At 41.5% G+C, this 19,388-nt stretch overlaps 1 protein-coding gene across 1 annotated transcript; it reads left to right on the top strand.

The window, feature by feature from the left end:
- The first annotated feature begins 1,271 nt into the window (after nucleotides 1-1,271).
- trpc4a (transient receptor potential cation channel, subfamily C, member 4a) lies at nucleotides 1,272-19,202 on the top strand. The gene is made up of 14 exons (XM_076101455.1): nucleotides 1,272-1,430; nucleotides 1,879-2,097; nucleotides 6,766-6,906; nucleotides 7,500-7,676; nucleotides 8,137-8,337; nucleotides 14,730-15,075; nucleotides 15,728-15,867; nucleotides 15,962-16,162; nucleotides 16,277-16,398; nucleotides 16,621-16,816; nucleotides 16,918-17,112; nucleotides 17,411-17,452; nucleotides 17,900-17,989; nucleotides 18,489-19,202. Exons 1-14 carry the CDS (start codon nucleotides 1,272-1,274, stop codon nucleotides 19,200-19,202), a joined length of 2,943 nt encoding a protein of 980 aa, XP_075957570.1.
- Nucleotides 19,203-19,388: the final 186 nt, after the last annotated feature.

Below are 19,388 nucleotides of genomic sequence, written 5' to 3'. Positions count from 1 at the left end.
GTGACAATGGGGAAAAATGATGTTGCTTAGGAACACTTGCCGACAGTTAACTGCACGATGTTCCTTTTATATCCATTATGTTGGTGCTATATATTAGCTTGCATTTGAGCCGTCTTAAATGCCTGCTCTTTCAGCACATCAGAATGTGGCCACATTAGAGTTGCTAGTTCAAAACCCGATCCTCTCCCATGTCTTTACAGGACGTTACGTTGGCTGGGAGTAACTTCCTGAAGTCTTGTCATCACCGCGAGGTTGCCAGTCAACCAGCGGAGACTCCAGCAAGTGACTGCGCCAAGAAATAGTGACGCAAGTAACCTCCGTAAAATCACAACATGTCGTTTTCACTCTTTGTTGTGCAGACTAAACAAACACGATATAACCTCCTAATTAGTGATCTTTAGAGTTGCAGTTGGCTGGAATTTCTCACATTATGACTGAGCTTGGATAGGCGTTTTTCTCTGTTTCCAGTCTTTGTGCTAAGCTAAGCTAACCCCTGCTGGCTCTATCTTAATATTTACTGTACAGACACAAGACTGGCATCAATCATCTCTTCTAACTCAGCACAAAAGCAAGATTTGAGTTTAAAAACATTTTTTGTTTTCATGTTTTTGCGCACCTGCTCAGTGGTTATAGTCAACTCACTACTGATACTTGTTTTAGAATGAGCTCAATATTATGGTTGCATAGTCTGAGGACATCCAAAGGGTTATTTTATTTTTAGGATTAACTTCACAGATTTACAAATGCTACTTATTTATGTAATTATGAACACTACTTCCCCGTCTTCTCTTCATGGTCAGTATTTAATTATGACAGTGTGCTTGTAGATCTCACCACTGCCAGATTACAGAGATCTTGACCGTTGCCTTAGGAGACAGTCACTGTCACTGTGACGGCTTTTTTTCTGTGAAGCTGCACAGTGCATCATAAAGCATCGTTTTTGCTGTCACCAGGCAACCACTAAGTCAGCTGATGTCAATCAATTAGCAAGCATCACTAATGACATTTAGTCATTAACTCAAGAATTAAAGATCTTATCATCCATTTGAGCTGCAACACTTCAAGCCTTCATCTCTCTCTGTCTATATAATCCCTTCACCTCTGCTCCTGTCGTCTTCTCATCTTTTCCTTTTTTGTCAAAGTCAATACCAACAACATGTGTCTTCTTCCTATAACACCTTTGTTTCCGGTCCCCTCTAGTGTGACCTCCCTCAGCTTGGCAGCAGCTGTAGCAGTGTTTGCAGAGTGCCGGTAAGCTGAAGCCCAGGGAGATGTCACAGCTGTACTACCGGCGGACTGACAGCTCCTCGTACCGGGACCGCATCCCGCTGAGAGTTGTGCGGGCAGAGTCGGAGCTGTCACCTTTGGAGAAAGCCTACCTTGGAGCTGTGGAGAAGGGAGACTATGCTAGTGTCAAACAGGCTCTAGAGGTATGTGTATCTGTGTGTGTATAAGTCCATGGAAGAACGGATAATGTGATAAATACAGCCACTGAACCTCTAAATTATGGATGGATGGATGGATGGGAATTAAAGCCTTAATCTAATTGCATTGATTTAGAAAATATTAGAAGATTTATGGGTAAGATGTGCAGCCATGATTATCCTCTACTCATTTCCAATAACATCAGGGGTATCTATTTACCTTGACAGGTGTCAGACATTTAGTAGACACCAGCTGTTTGGTAGAACTCTGTAGACTTGGAGTTTCTCTGTCAGATCTGAAAGGTGTGAGGTGTTAACGTTTCCGTTCATAAATCAATGTGTAATCTCTGTCAATTACTATTTTCCCTTCTACTCACTGATATTCTATTAAACAAAGTCCCAGAGTAGCACTAGAAACAAACCCTGACTTTCAATCACTACCTCATTTTGCCAGGAGGCTGAGATCTATTTCAAGATCAACATCAACTGCATCGACCCTCTCGGCCGCACGGCTCTGCTGATTGCCATTGAGAACGAGAACCTGGAAATTATCGAACTATTGCTGAGCTTTAACGTCTACGTCGGCGATGCCCTGCTGCACGCCATCCGCAAGGAAGTGGTGGGAGCTGTGGAACTGCTGCTAAATCACAAGAAGCCTAGTGGTGGCATGCAGGTGAGGAGGGGGAATGAGGGGGATGGAAGGAGTTTCAAATTAAGAGTGCTTTATTCCTGAGGAAGGAGTGTGTCGCTGCTGACAAGGCTGGGGGACACTAGCAGAGAAACTAGGATTGTTGACGTTTACTTTCTCCCCAGAAGAAATGCATTCCTTTTTTCCAGTTTGTCAAATCATGTTTTGCTAATTTTAGCACTAATTTATTTCTCTTTTTTTTGTAGTTGATACACTTAGTGTACACTGTAGTGATCCTATTTGTGTTTGAAGGGACCTCCGCCATGTTTTATGTGTAAAAGGTATAATAAGCTTTTATCCAACAGAATATGGCATTGGACAGATGCACAGCTCACACCACATGTATTGTTTATCATAAAATGTATGAACAGTGATTTATAAAAGTAAATTAATAACAAACCCTAGAGAACAATGAGCTGGAAGTGCACAGTGGCCTCAATACCAAATCACTGAATGGTATAAAGTGCAGTAAAAAAAAAAACTGCTCCTCATTGTGTAGCTTACAAGCTGAATGCAGTTGCCTGGAGCTTTTTATACCATCTAAAATAATTGACCCAGTAGAGTTGGAAACAACAAAAGCTGACACTTCAAAAGGCTGTCTAAAGACGTCTTCTGTCTTTTGGAACAGGTCTTACATTTAAGACATTTTAATGAGTATGTTTACTGAGAGAAAGTAAGATGTGGACATTTTATCCAAAGTTACAGTATATTTATTGAAAAAAAAATCTTGTAAGGATTCAGAATACTGCTGCTCATTAACAAAGCCTTCCTCTAGTCTTTGAGAAGTGCCTGTTTAGAGCTTTTATTGCTATAATTAAAAACAAAATACAGAGTAATTCATTTCAGATTGGTACTCCTTTGCACTGATTGCTCTCGACTCAAGGGGCATTTTCTTGTTCTTGTCCCTGCCGCACATGCACTGTGTACATACTGTACAAACTGGAACACACACGTACAGGCTGCACTTGCTCTTTTCCTCACTTCTCAGCAGTAATGCACCATAAACCACAAAGGAACAGATGTTTTTAGCCTCATCGATCAACTGAAAGGGGGACGTTATTCCTGTTAGAAGCTGTGCGTTTGTCTTTGATAATATAGAGTGAAATAGTGGGGGGGGGAAATGAAAGGAAAAGGAAGCATGTATTAGGGAACAAAAGAGCACAAGAGATGGCTCAGGCTTGTTTGTTAAATGGAGAGAGACGGAGGGAGAATGAGATACAGAGGCCAAAAATATCCATCCGAACCCCTCAGCTGTGACATCTATCAGCCGCCGCATTTCGCTTAATGTCTTTGTGAGATAGAGCTTCTGCTCATGAGCGCCTGGTTATGCTTTAAAATAGGGGAGCAATCTTGGAAGAATAGATAATTGTCAGGGTCCATGGGGCCGTCACCCAGGAAAGATTCGTTAGATTATTAAGGGTGCGATGACATTCTAGGTGAGTGGGCTGTTGTGTGGGGGGAGGAAGACAGCAGAAGAAAATGATTGGACGGGCTTTAGTACAGTACTGCGACTGCCACAGATACTGGAATGTTTTTCTTTTTTTTCAAACCATTTGATTTAATGATTGCTGTTGGGATGTAAAGACAATGTGCAATAAGGTTAATTAATTGCATTTGAAAAAGATGGATAAACTGTGCTTATATGTGTTCATCCACTAGATCCCAAGTAATCCCAAAAAATATTACCAACAGCACTAATGCAAAATAGCCACGTCACACTTAAAAGAGCCGACTCTGTGATTCAGCTCTTTTGTGAATATCCCATCTCCACAGGCGAATCCTTTCCGATCACTGGGCTAACGATTCATGGCAAACATTGACTCGCAAATCAGTTCGGCATGTCGGCGAAAGTACAGAACAAAATGTGGCGCAGCGAAACGATAACTTTGCTCCCCCTAATTGAATAGTGGGGATGCATTTGCTCCACAGGCTCGATTGCTCAGGCGCCTATATGCTTCCTTCCATCACATGAGTAGGTTGTGAAAATAGATCACACTAAATCTCCTCAAGAGAAGGTCATTGATTATATTAAAAGGCTGTCTGGGAGAAAACATTGCATTATATCTGTTGCCATTGTCTTTTCTGAGATTTATTAGTAGGAAGACTAATGTATGCCTTGCTGGAATTGTGTGTATTTATCGTTCCATTTTGCAGGCTGTCTGAATGATGTGTTTGTAATAATCTCACAAGTGTTATGGGTTATTTGTTTTCCGCTGAGCAGCGCCCTGGATATCAGCGTTCTAAACAGCTTCATGTATTATCCTCTGAGCACAGATAAGCATCTGTCAGAGACACAAACACTGAAGCTCACAGTGTTTCTCAATTAGAAGGGCCTCAGGGTGCTTCTGTGTTGTTGTGTTGTTTTCTTTTTCTGTCAGTCTTTTCATTTTTATGGGTTACTCTGCAACCTACATGTGCACATAAAGATAGTTACGTAAGGAACTCCCTCTCCTTCTTACATGGAACACAATAAGCATAATCACGCTTGCTTGACTCCACAAAGACTTGAGCTTGTTTTTCTGCAGTGTCACTCAAAAAGAGGAACCGCTCGGTGTCCCACTTTATTCCATCTTGATCTGAACAGCGTTTGTGATGTTGTAGTGGGATGACAGGTGAAAACCAGTGGGGAGGCTGGAAAATGAGCACAGTGAAAAGAAAAGAAACACTGTGCTTCTGCAGATGCTTATCTTAATCAACGTGGTGACGGTGGACGCCTCATTCTAATATAAGACAAGTGGGCTACAATTTCATTTCTGTTCTCCATTATTATCATAACTCCACATCTAGCCTGCGCTCCTCTTGCTCCGTGCTTGGGCACAGGCCAAGGCTGTTTGATGTCGATTATTTGATGTCCCTCCTCCTCCCACTCAGAGAACAGAGTATATAGCTTATTAGATCCCCCTCCTCCGTGACTCTCAGACGTGGATCTGTGGCACTCTTTGTAGTTGCTGCTGCTCTGAGAGTAAACTACACAAGTAGTTAGTTTCCACATGTAAAATGACTTTTTGATGCGATATGGATGATGAAATCTTTATGAGAAATCTTCATAGGTTTTTTCTCAGAGAGTTTCACTGATACTATTCCTGTTTCTATTCATGAAAGTGGAACTTTTACACGGTACAATAATCCTCAAATCTTATCTTAAATGAGACTTTTCACATCTATTGTCTTTCAGTCATTTATTTTAGAATCAAATCAAATCTATCTTCTATAAATGGCTCTATTGGGGCTTGGTCAGTAAGTCCACCGCTTTGGTTCAGACTTATCTCAACAACTGTTTGATGGATTTCTATGACATTTTGTAGAGACTTTCATGGTCCCCAGAGGATTAATTCTGGAGATGTTGGTGATCCCTTGACTTTTATTTTAGCGCGCCATGAGCACATTGACATTTGTGGCTTCAAGCGAAGTACCTCAACCTATTGCTGGGTTGCCACATTGCTCACATTGTATTTTTTTAATTTAAATGTCTCTGTGAGCATGTTTATGTCACCATTAGCTCAAAGCACTGCTGTGTCACAGAGAGGCTAGCATGGCTGTTCACTCTAAGTCTTGTTATTTCGTGCTTTTCGTGCTAATGAGAAGAGTAACTATTGTATATCCCTAATAAATCGATGAATACAGGAAACAGTGCTGTATGTCACTTTACAGCACTGTTTCCACTCTACTTTCCTAGTGGATCCACTCATAGTAAGACTCGCATAAAAGCTCTCACAGGCTTTTTTCCACGTGTCCCTTGTCACCAAACTGCGATTTACTGTCACATATGGCTTCTCGTGTAGAAAGCTGCCAGTAGAAGGCCTCCTGCTGCTAATCGATTATTTTGTACTATCAGATGAGAACACCTTGCCTCTGAGAGACCAATATAGTTGTGTAGTTAGAAGTAGTAGTTTAAAGAGGACATTAGTCTGAGTAAAGCTCTCTCACTACACTATCCCCTTATATCTCTCCTCTGTCTACATCAAGTTGCTAAATACGTCCTAACATATCGCACAGTTATCCTCCAACAATTCTCTGACTCTCCTGTCTCTCTCCCCCCTTTCTCTCTCACCGCAGAATCAGATAACAGTATACGTCAATTAAAAGAAGTGAAAAGAGCCAGCTTACTCTCCTGCAGCCCGCAGCCTGCTGAATGACAGGGGAATAGCAAAAAGGGGTTTAGCTGGAGTGGGTGATAAGAGGAATAGGTGGAAAGAGTTTCTTTCTGAGCATAATAATTCCCTGTGAAACGTGTGAAATACTGATGCTTTTTATTACATTTTGGCCTACACCCTTTACAGCTGTCTTGATATGGACGACATTTTGTTTGTGACTTTGACCAAGGGCACCATTTCTTGCAGGCAGTTGAACTGTTTTCACTGCAGCTGCCAAAAAGCTTTAATGTTTTTCTTTTTGTTGCCGTTTATTCCATTTATCTTCGCTGTGAAGACCTTTGAACTGTTCTCTGAGCGGAACAGAAGATCTTTTAGGTACTGTGTTCAACCACACCAATTACTGTACTTCCACCGCGCGCTGAGCATGTCAGTCAAACCTGACAGAAGGAAAACTAAATCTGAGGTCTTTAAATTGGTAGTCGATCACATAATGGCCAAAGCCATTCATTCAATATATGTGTGTGGTCTAAAGATTGTTATTCTGTGCTCTCGCTGAAAGGTTCCTCCGATCTTATTGGACAAGCAGTTCTCTGACTTCACCCCTGACATCACTCCCGTCATTCTCGCTGCACACACCAACAACTATGAAATCATCAAGCTTCTGGTGCAGAAAGGTGTGTCTATGCCGCAGCCTCATGAGGTGGGTATACCATTTGTATTTTTTTTTTATTGTCCACGTGAAACGCTGTATCGCCAAAATATCAACAAACGTTCTGGGGGCAAACAAAAGTCTTGTGTGCAGAAGGATTAAAGTGCAGTTATGACACTACATCCAGTGGGGTTATGAAAGTGTTTTATGAGTCAATAAATATAAACGATTCAGATACAGAAGATACACTCAACTGGATTTTTACTCAACAGCAGCAATTTGTATTTTCAGTAAGGTAGTAACACAGTATACACTACAGTATACATGTCATTAAGTATTTGTATTAGGATCTTATTTATAAGATATTATCAAATAATTGACACCAACTTGATGTCTTCTGATTCTGTTAAAGCCCAGGGGTTTTCAGATTATGATTAGTTCACTTGAGAAACAAAAGGAAACATTTTCAATGTAATGTGTAAATATGCAAATAATTTATACGGTCAAAATTGGGCCTTTAATGTCTATCCAGCATAGTTGACATAATGGATACAGCGCTTGCATTGCAGGACCGAAGCCTGATTCTATTACTCAATGCTGGGAAGCCTCATTAACATGTGTCCATGCTTTGTTTGATGCTGCAGGTGCGCTGTAACTGTGTGGAGTGTGTGTCTAGTTCAGACGTGGACAGCCTGCGGCACTCTCGTTCCCGCCTCAACATCTACAAAGCGCTGTCAAGTCCCTCGCTAATTGCGCTCTCCAGCGAGGACCCCTTCCTCACTGCGTTCAGGCTCAGCTGGGAGCTGGAGGAGCTCAGCAAGGTGAGGAACGTCCTTTCGTAGGATTTGATTATGTTGCATTAATTAACCTCTCTGTGCCCTCTCATGATACCATTATGTGGCATTCAATGGCTTGTCCGTTTATTAGCTCAGCATTAATATAAATTGCTCTCGGTAAATGTCATCTGATATAAAAATAATGAAAAGGGTCAGCGATGAAAATTCACAGAAATAATTGCAAACACTGGATCATTGCCTGCTATAGTTTGTGATATTTCCAGATGTAAAACCCAAAGTTCATTATCATTCTTTTTTTTATAAAGCTACAAATGCCAGGTGCTTTCAGGACACAAAATCCACAGATTCAATTTAGAAACACCACTTTTTAGACCTGTACTCAGACATTTTTTATATAATATATTGACTTACATTTCAGCTGCAAGGTTCTTGCAGGACTCTTGGCGTTTAGCCATATCTGTATTCTGTGTACACTTTTTTTAAGGTGGAGAATGAGTTCAAATCAGAGTATGAGGAGCTGTCTCAGCAGTGTAAACAGTTTGCCAAGGACCTCTTGGACCAGACAAGAAGCTCCAGAGAGCTGGAGATGATCCTCAACTACAGAGATGACGTCAACTTATTGGAGGAAGAGGGCAACACCGACCTGGCGAGACTCAAACTAGCTATCAAGTACCACCAAAAAGAGGTAAGCAAGATGCATACTATTTGTGTATAGGTACAGTACAAGGTATTCAGTTTATGTTTTAAAGAATAATTCATAGCTTTCTAGCTGGATCAGATGGCAAAGGCTGTGAGAATCAAGGCTAAGTGAGTAAGTGCCATAGTGTCTTATCTGTAGTTAATTTGATAATCACCCTGCTCACAATTAAAACACAAGAACTCAATAGTTTTTGAAGGATAACACATGAAAGACTCAGAAAGAGTTGCTTCTTTATTTCATAGAAAGTAATGGGAAGGAAGCAGAGAATATCATCCTCTTGGCCATCAACAAAATGATCTCGAACACTAGAGTCAGAGAAAGAAATATTACAGTTTCAGCCTGTAAAATTCTGCAATATATGAGAAATCATCTTGTGTTTTTTCAGGCTTCTCCTCTAGTATTCGTTTTTTTTCCCTTCTGGCCAGTATTGTTTGCTACGTTATCTACTGTACAGCTTGTTGTTAGATTTCAATGCCACATGCCTGCCAAGCCTGCTGTATTTGCTGCACCAAGCCAATGACTTCTCACAGGTGTTACTGCCAGCCAATAAAAGCAGGTGTAATGATGGTAGATCAGCATCAGGTTCTTTTTTAGTTAGGATTGTATCCTTTTTTTAGCTTTGGCAGCTGAAGATATGCAAAGCTTGAATTTCATTACCAAAGCATTAAAACTGCAAGGTAACTTCTTGATCTACTTCGTTAAAATAACATGAAGATGGTGTTTATTCATTCAAATCAAGTCAGTCGTGTCACTGTTGCTGAATTTCTACATTCAGTTAAACATACGTGCTTTATAATAGTCTGTGATATTTAATGCAGAGCATGTACAGTACATTTGGGTTTAATGCGCAGGCAAACAGGCATTAATTATGTGATAATTACTTTCACAGTCGAGTTTCAGTTTCCTGAAGCTTCCCAATAAATTGGACTGTTTTATTCAGCAACCCTGTGGGACCTCCGTTGCATTTTAAACACACATGAATCATTTTGAGGGAAATGGTTCAAACCTGATAACTCCATTGGAATATTTCCTTTACAGTCCACTGATTTCATGCTGGTGTTTCTGTTGTGTGATAAATGTTTGTCAGGTAGAGCCAGCAACAATTGGTGTGGAAAAAAAGCTAATTAAAAGGTGCAATTTCTATTCCTAATAAGTAGATACATGTGATATGTATATAAACATGCAGTATGGATAATATTTCCTAACACCCCAAAAATGTTATAATTGTTACTGAGCAGTAATACAAGATCACACATCTGCATACTGACTCTTTTGTAATTAGTTAGTTATGGTTGTAATCACTTTACAATTATTTAATTTTACTGCACCTGTTAAAAGCTTAGTGCTGTGGGTGAATATAAAAGGGTTACCAGAAAATCATCTAACTGATGCATTAGCCGTTCTTCTGGGCTTAATGGGATGTAATGAGGAAGCCCGGTTATAGTGTTGCTAAGTTATGGGATGACTGATGGCTTCCTCAGGCAATAAGAAAGGGGTCAAATAAGTGTTCCGCTGAATATAAAGGTCAGGGAGCCGACACATTACTCCTCGGAGCGTTTTATAATTAATTTGTCTGTCTTTGCTCAGAGCAGATGCACTTTTGGAGGCGTCTCGATTTACGACTCTGCTCTTTCCCCCCCCCTCGTCCATCCAGTTGTTGCGCATCAAACACAGGTTGGTGAGTGAGCATGTTGAGTCTGAAACGGACAATTGGAAGTAGTGCAACAGGTGTACATGATGATGGACAGTCCCCCTGTCATCTTATCCAGCCTGTCTGTTGTTGGCAGTAAATCCCTCATTTCACAAAAGTGTAAGCAATCATCCCCTCCTGCTGCTGCTGCCACAACTGTTGCCACACATCCCTCTTCCCCAGGGGTTCTTTAATTATTCAGACGATGTCCCAATATGCCCTTCTCCTGCGTGCTATCCATAACACCCTTCGATTGCACCGGGACTTTGATGGAGGACAGTGTCTCATGATATCCACCCAGCTGTCCTTTTTAAATGATAAATGTCCCAGCTGCCCAGATTGGTTAGCAACCATTTCAAGGTAAAGTTATTCTGTTAGAAATGCTGTTATAGAGTGCTGTAGTGTATTAAATGTTCTTTGTAAAGTCAACAAGTGAAAACCTTTTTTTCAACCTGTTAGGTTCAACTAATTCCATTTTCTTCTTTCTAATAAAGCAACCTGCCTTATTATTTCTTTTTTCAAAACTCTAACCCTCATTTAAAAAATTACACCTTTTAATGTGTTGATTTCTGTTGGAAACTGCACTTATTCTGATGACTTGATTTACAGATTTCTTGCAGAATATGTAGTAATGGAGCTACTGGTTTTACCTTTGTAGTATGTGGAGTGAAGATACTCTAATGGAGGCATGTGTGGAACTGGATTTAATATAGATCCAACCACACAAGCAAATATTTCATTAACAGCAATAACAGTTGTCTTGGCAGCGCTGTGCCAAAAGGTGTAGTATTTTGTGGGATGTTTCTTCAGTAAATAGTTCATTGAGTCAGAGAGAAGAAAAGTTTAAAGTGTGTAAAATGGGTGAAGTATTTACGTAGCTTATCAGATTTTCATAAAATTGCAAACCAAAAGAGAATTTGCAGTGGAAATCGTTTAGTAGATCTGTCAATATCTCAATGTTTTCTGCTGCAGTACAAATGTGTACAGAGTAAATATATACGAACAAACACTCACAGAGGTATTTAAAGTGATTGCTTTGTGCCTGTGACAGATGATCTTTAAGCCAGACTGGGTTTCGCCCCCTGCGAGGCATCGAGGGTTACGTGGACGCTTAGTTGGACTTGAAAGGCTTGTTTTTGCAGAGAACAGTCATTGGGTTCAGGGCATTTTGTCTGCGGTGTGATCAAAACTCATCTCTTTCAGCAATTTTCCAGACAAACACTCAAGCTCTTATAATTGGCATGACACTCAGCCTGAATGTGTGATTTATTTTTCATTTTTGTATTGTTGTACAGGCTGTGGCTGAGTGTTGCACTGAGTCACAGGGAGCATGTTTTTGACCCTCAACCGAAAAAAACCGAAGGACATTTCAACTCTTAACCCTCTTATGTCGTTAGCGTGCACGCTGGCTTAGGTTTTTAGTATTTATTCTTGCATCTGTGTGTGTTTTTCGGTTTGGCTTCTGCTGTGCTCGCAGGGTTTAGAAACCCAATTTATAATGGTCTGAAGAGAAATCTCCACAGGCCTCCGCTCTAAAGAGCAGAGCAAACAGAGCAGTCTGTGCTTTGATGCAGCGGGAGGCCAAATCACATAAATATGATCAGTAACACAATAAAGTGCAGATTATCCCCTCTACCTCCCCGAGGGTTTCAGCAGTGGATTACTCTCATTTGTACTGATGTACTTGCAAAAATGTAGGTGAGTACATTGACGATTCACAGTGTGAGCGGAGCCAGACTGCCTCTTTAATGTTTGAATTCGTCAGAGGTACATGCTGTAGTTTCACGTTGCCCCCTTGTGATATGTCGTAAAAACTGCAATACGGTATTTCAAGAGGTTTTTAATGCCACCATTAAATGGAGATAACATTGCAGTAAGAAGAATAAGTGTTATGTAGTGAAGGACCATTAACACTTAGCACTTATTTACTGCAACAGAAAGATCTGTCTTCCCAGTTCAGTCTTCAGTGTTGAGCATTGTTCAGCCTTCAGATTGTTTTGTTAAAACAAAAGAAAGAGGTAACTCCACTTGTTCCCAATGCTAAAAATACTCACGCAAGTTTATTTGTGTTTGGAATAATCTCCTTCATACTATAGCCGGACAGTGTGACCATCAGTGTGTGGGTTGATTCAGAAATCCTTTTTGTCAGCTAGAAGTTTACGTACATCGTGGTGAGGTAAGTTGTAACAAATGATGAATGATGACTATATCCTACAGGGAAACTTTTACACCATGCAAGTAAAGGTGATCAGATTGTGCAGATGATCTTGGCATATTTGACATTTGTATTTCAACGATTATCAAAGCCAATCGCAACTAAAATATATGCCAGCTGTAAATTCCATGCCTGTCGGTGTGTGTCTGTGGAAGCGGAGTAGAAGAGTTTCAGCAGACCTTTTATGCTGGTAATGCTGCAGGGGAACTTGTCTTCACAGAGCTCGAAAACACCCTGAAACATTGATAGTTTAATCACTGTCCTGGCAATTTTGGGCTGTTGACAGTGGAGAGAGGCAGGAAAGGGTGTAGAGATGCACTTTCTCAATGGGACGTAAGACCAGGAGGGACTCTGATTGAGTTGTGTGAACATGCCACCTAAGGCAAACGTGACGCTTTATCACAGCTGAGCTTTGGAAGTGATTGTGACAGACGAAGGAATGGTGACATTGTTTTTCACCAGGAAGGAGGAATAGAAAGAGAGGTTTGTATTGGAAAGAGGCTGTTCTTAATGAATGGAAGTTTAAATGTTACAGCAGCGTAAATCAAGGAAAGAATAATAACCTGTATCTCTACGAGGACAGGGCACTTCAACACTTTTGCTTTCTATAAAATCAAATACTGCGAACAAAAAAAAAAAAATCTTATACAGACCACAGATTTATCTTGTAAAGGTACATAATCTCCTTTTGGAGATTACGTTATTATTACGGCTCATATGCCAAGACGGCATGGACACATTTCCTAATTATGGTGCTAATTAGCTTAATTTCTGACCTCATTAGCATCGCTGTCAGTGTTTAATGTATCATGCTGATTAAGGCAAGACATCAGGCAACTCAAGTACCTTTTGTTTACTATCATTAATTAGCAATAATGTTCTGACAAGCAGTGAAAGATGAAAGCTACAAAGGAACAGTTTTATTTATGAACGGGCCACTCGCTTGTGCGATAAAACTATAAAAAACTATCTTTCGATGGAAACAATTCTATCTATAGTGGCTGCAGAATTTAAAACAATGGCTCTTTTTACTGTATTATTTACTGGGATCAAGTACTTTATTACAAGACTCAGCCTGCACCCATGGGTCTCTTTCAGACTTTGGGTGCAACTTAACGAGGTTAGCCATCTTGTCTATAATCAGGTTCACGCTCAAAGGAATTATATGAAAAGAGAAAATCAACAGGGGAGCTTTTTCCTTTATTTTTCCATCGTCAGGATATGTTGATATGTTGGTGATACAAAGAGTTGAAGTTGTATCATCGATCATATTCTCTCTCTCTCTCTCTCTCGTAAAAAGTAGTCCTCTTCTTCTCCACTCATCCATGAACTTCATCTCCGATATTCCCTCTCTTCTGCAATTCCTCTCAGGTTTTGTGGCAACACTGTATAGTTGAAGTATGGAAATATGAGCAATTCTACTCCAGACCCCAACGCAGTTAGGGATCTCTGGTTCCCATGGTAACAAGGCTGCAGAGTTGGTGAATTGACACCCAACGGTGCCGGTCGACACTTTGACTCTGGTATAAAGGCTCAACGTGATATTTCACAACGCTGTTTTGCGCCTGTGTTAAGTGTGTTTGCATGTGCCCATGCTGTTAAACTAATGTATTCGATACACGATGAGTTTGTTTGTTTGTTATCTTTAACGGGAATGTATTCCAGATACGTCTAGATTATCACCACATGCTGCTGATGCTACAGACCATTTGGCGGAGGCAGTTCTGTAGCACAGCTGCAGTTTTGATGCATTGATTGTTTTGGTCTCACTGACGATTTCAAACCCGTACGCAGTTACCAAGAGAAGCGTGGCAATGACCTCGACAACATTGTCCTTTATTCTTGTCCTCTTAGCACTCACATGAGGTATTGATCCCACAACATCTCAAATATTCAAACAATCCAAACAACGGAAAAGAACACAAAATATTTTCCACATGTTGAATCATGTTGCAAACATTTTGAATAACCTTGTGTGTAAGGGAGATAAAATGTTGTCTGTTTAAAAGAAGTTTCAATCTTATTCAGACATCTCGGGAAGAAGTATTGTGTTTTTATCTCAAAATAATCATTGAGAAATGCAATGCAGTCATCTAAACAAGACTCTCTAGTTTCTTGTAGATTCTTTTTTACTGACCTCGCAGCCTGTATAAGGTTCCTTTTATGTCAAGACTGCCTTTACTTGATTTTCTTCTAAAATATCCATGTGTGTCGATGATTACTCTTTACATTTTGACACCACCAACACATCCCACTCCTACGTTTGCATGCTCTGAACTGGAACTTGCTGCAGTTGCTAATTCTGGCACGTGGCCACTAGGGCATTATGTTCTGTGTAAAACCACTCAATAGCCTCAGGCTGAGGATGCTGTCTCCCTGCTGGAATCATACCTTAGATTAAAGTGCTAGGAGTTATTTTTTATCTCCCTAGATCAAACAGAAAAGTATAACTCTCCTCTTTATTTCTTTAAGTTTGTAGCTCAGCCAAACTGCCAGCAGCTTTTGGCGTCCCGGTGGTATGACGAGTTCCCCGGCTGGAGACGACGCCACTGGGCCGGGAAGTTCTTCACCTGTGTCTTCATCGGCCTCCTCTATCCTGTGTTTGCTCTCTGGTACCTCATCGCTCCTAAGAGTCGCCAAGGCCTCTTCATCCGCAAGCCCTTCATCAAGTTCATCTGCCACACAGCATCCTACCTGACCTTTCTGTTCCTGCTGCTCCTCGCCTCCCAGCACATTGTCACCACAGAGCAGGACAGGCAGGACAGACAGGGCCCCGCACCGACCACTGTGGAGTGGATGATCCTGCCCTGGGTGCTGGGTGAGTAAAATGAGTGAAGTCTGATCCATCCTATTGACTTTAGTGATCCCCAGACTTTTCTTCTAGCGCCACTATGAGCTTGACATTTGTGGTTTTTAGGGAAACGTCTCTACAACTATTGATTGGATTGCCATAAAATGACCTCGCAGAATGAATTGTCATGACTTTGTTGATCCCTGGACTGTTCATCTAGGTTCAGCATCAAGTCAAAATTTTAATTTGGTTTCATTACCAATACATTGGTTAATGACCCAATCGCTGCCCAAGTAATTACATCCATCCCATCAGCCTCAGCTGTACTTTGCGATTAGTGCTGATCTAATGTTAGCATGCAAACATGCCAAACTGAGATGGTGAACCTGGTAAACATTATAACTGCTAAACATCAGCATGTTAACAGTCATTGTGACTTGTTAATACAATTCTAATGCATTTGTATAATCCATGCCCATCAAAACTAAAAAGGCTCTAACTCCCACTCACCTGACAATGTCTATGCAGGAAATAAACGTGACTTTTATTTCCACAACCTTGGATGCAGCGATGACTTTTAGAAGTACTACCTGCTCGCCAATCAGAAACAAGTATTTTTCATGTCCATGGTATGAGGATTTGTATTGAACAGATGATCTGACAATCTCTGTATTGCCAGGATTCATCTGGGCAGAGATCAAACAAATGTGGGATGGTGGTTTCCAAGACTACATCCACGACTGGTGGAACCTGATGGACTTTGTCATGAACTCTCTGTACCTGGCCACCATCTCCCTAAAGATCGTAGCCTACACTAAGGTAACCAATTATCTAAGAATAGAAGTCAAATAGAAGTGCAGTGTAACTTTATAGTGCTCTCACTTTATCTGTTTCCATCCTCTGTCCTGTTCAGTACAGTGGTAGTAAGCCGAGGAACCAGTGGGAGATGTGGCACCCAACCCTAGTAGCTGAGGCAGTGTTTGCCATTGCAAACATTTTCAGTTCCCTGCGCCTCATCTCGCTGTTCACAGCCAACTCTCACCTGGGGCCACTGCAGATCTCTCTGGGCAGAATGCTGCTGGACATCCTGAAGTTCCTCTTCATCTACTGTCTGGTAAACACACAAACGTTTGCACACAGACGGGAATATAGTCATGCATACAGAAACACATGGATTTGTTAAAATGATTGCATCCACTTGGCACACACTTCTTCTCTCTTTCTCCAGGTCCTACTTGCATTTGCTAATGGGCTGAACCAGCTCTACTTTTACTATGAGACCAAGGCTTCAGATGAGAGGGGGAAATGCAAAGGCATCCGCTGTGTGGAGCAGAATAACGCTTTCTCCACGTGAGTTCACATGAATCCAAACGTGCTTGCAGGCGTAGTCTAGATGTGTGATGGTGTGAAATTAAGTGGCAAAGTATGAGAGAGTTGTGTGTCTCTGTATATTGCTGTTACTGGTTGGAAAATGTGTGAAAACAAAAAAAATAAAAAAGTTTCAGTTGCTAAGAGAAACTGATGTTTTTGCAGACTTTGAGTAACACATATATTTCCCTGTTTCCCTTGCAGGTTATTTGAGACACTGCAGTCTCTCTTCTGGTCAATCTTTGGTCTGATCAGCCTGTATGTGACCAACGTGGATGCTGACCATCAGTTCACCGAGTTTGTCGGCGCCACCATGTTCGGCACCTACAACATCATCTCACTGGTGGTGCTCCTGAACATGCTCATAGCCATGATGAACAACTCCTACCAGCACATTGCTGTGAGCGCAGATGGAACACACTGCAAACAACAAGACGCATGAGCGTGTGGGATAGATGATGTTTGTGTCGTGCTTTTCACGTGCCCTAATCTCGGTTTCAGGATCATGCAGACATCGAGTGGAAGTTTGCCAGGACAAAGCTGTGGATGAGTTACTTTGAAGAAGGGGCCACTCTGCCAGCCCCGTTCAACATCATCCCCAGCCCCAAATCATTCTTGTACCTCATCTGCTGGATCAAGAGACAAGTGTGCAAGAGGTCCAGAGCCAAGCGCCCTGAAACCTTTGGAACTATTGGAGTAAGTCAGGTGTCAAATACTAAAACACACATTGAAGAAGAAGAGTTTGCGTGTCTGTTTTTTTTTCATCGATACTTGTCAATGCTATCAATTCAAAGAAGAAACCATAAATCTCACTTTAGAGCACAAGTCTTTCTTGTCTTACGCTGCAACTCTCTGGGGCCATATGCAGCGAGACCCACAGACAGCAAAGTGTAATGCAAATGTGTGATACCGTGAAGAAAAAGTAAATATGCCCTTTCTCTCATCTCCCACTCTTTTACTAACTCACGCTCTCTGGCATCTGATTTCTGTGCAGAGGCGAGCAGCAGATAACCTGAGGGTAAACCATCAGTATCAGGTAAATGTAGTCTTTTTCAAAGCAAGCTGAAAACAATTACTGTCCTCTGCTAGTGTGTGTGTCTGTGTGTGTGTGTGTGTGTGTGTGTGTGTGTGTGTGTGTGTGTGTGTGTGTGTGTGTGAGAGAGACAGAGATCACACTGCTCTTCGACGCCTTTCTACACTTTCAATTTCCATCTGTCAATAGAATGATTTTGCGATGTCTCACACAATTACACCCAGCGGGATGTTCATCACCGTTCTCTGCAGAGTATTTCCTATTTGCCCATATCTGCAGGTGGTTATTGTAGCATTTTTGTATGAGATGCAGCTTGAAATGCGTTTCCTTTTGTGCGTATATATTTGGCGTCTTTTTCCTGACTCACTGACTGTGAGTTTTGTGTTGAAGCAACACTTTCATTCAATATTGGAGGATGTTATTGTGTTGCCTTTTGTTTCACGGATGTAGGAGGTGCTGAGGAACTTGGTGAAACGTTATGTGGCCGCCATGATCAGAGATGCTAAGACAGAGGAAGGCCTGACTGAAGAGAACTTCAAGGTGGGCACAGCTCCTAGCAGAGAATAAGCGTCTATAATCAATATATATTAACAATAGATCACATGACTGTAAGGAGTGGCTCATAGTGACGACCCACAGAGAATTATCACCCGACTCTGCAGTTAGAGTTCAGGTCGCTGTTTTGGTTTTCCGTCCCACAACTTTGCTGTCAGATAGACAGACACAGTTAGCAACTATCTGGTAAACATGGAACATTTAGCTTCTAAGAAGCCAGATATTTCCCTCTGGAGTTGGTAGAGACCAAAATGCAATTTGCGAAATGCCATTAAAATGTTCTCATATCCTTTGTGAGAAAACAAAATTGCTGTATCAATATTTTATGAATTACACTTTCTACACTTAGTATTGTCCGAGTTAGAATATAATCAATACTCTACAGAGTGCCCTGAAAATACCAACTACTCAGGCTAATGTAGTCAAATGAAAAAAGCATTCATTAATTTACCAGGGGAGCTCACTTTTTGCTTTCCTCTTCCAGGAACTGAAACAAGATATCTCCAGTTTTCGTTACGAGGTGATGGGCATGGTGAAGACAGGGAAGCCTGCTCTACAGGTGGCAAAGGCCAGTGGGAGCTCAGCGGAGTCCAGCCTTGCTTACCCCAACTCCTCGCTCAAGGTTTCTCCCTCGCCCCAGAGCGTCCAGGTGAAAAGCAAACTCAACCGTTTCAAGATGATCGCATCCATCCTCAAGCAGGGCAGTGGTACAGCTTCACCCAGGCCGCCTGAAGCCTCCAACGGCCTACCTAACGGACTTGTGGTCTCTGAAGAGAGCTCCAGCATAAGCCAGGGGAGAAATTCCCCCAAAGATATCACTGACTTTGGCTTGTTCCAGAAACGCCACTGGAGTGGAAATGAAGCCACATTAGGTGCAGGAGAGATTTCCAGAGACATGTACTCTTTGTCAGAGGAGGCAGGGGAGTCCGGGGGCTCAGACGCAGAGCAGCAGGCAAGAGGTAAGGATGCTAAAGAACTCCTGCAGACAGAAAAGAAGGACGAAGCTGCAGTAAATGAGGCCCCAAATGAAAGCAACGATGTATTGAAGACCAACAATAGCTCAGATGAAGGTGGGAAAAAAGAAACGGAGAAAAGGGACAACGAGAGTTTATCCTGCGGTGACTCAGTAGCTGGTGGAAGTTTGTCAGTGTCGTCCAGAGAAGAAGCATACGCTATGACGGCACGTGGATATAACTAAAGGCCCAGTAATGCTGGACTGAAGAAAGAGAGAGAGACAATCAATGTGCGTTTCAAGTGAGGTTGTTTTGCAAAGAGTCTTGACTTTTCCAGTTATTGCCAAACTAATGATCAGATTTGATCTTTGGAGACTCAGAGAGGCTTTTGGTGTAAGTGTTTTAAATGCAGCTATGTTAGAAGTGGCGAT

This window comes from Anarhichas minor, unplaced genomic scaffold (assembly GCF_050575085.1).
Source record: "Anarhichas minor isolate MPS153535 unplaced genomic scaffold, ASM5057508v1 ptg000027l, whole genome shotgun sequence".
NCBI classification, from domain to species: Eukaryota; Metazoa; Chordata; class Actinopteri; order Perciformes; family Anarhichadidae; genus Anarhichas; species Anarhichas minor.
This window is presented reverse-complemented; position numbering and strand designations above follow the sequence as displayed.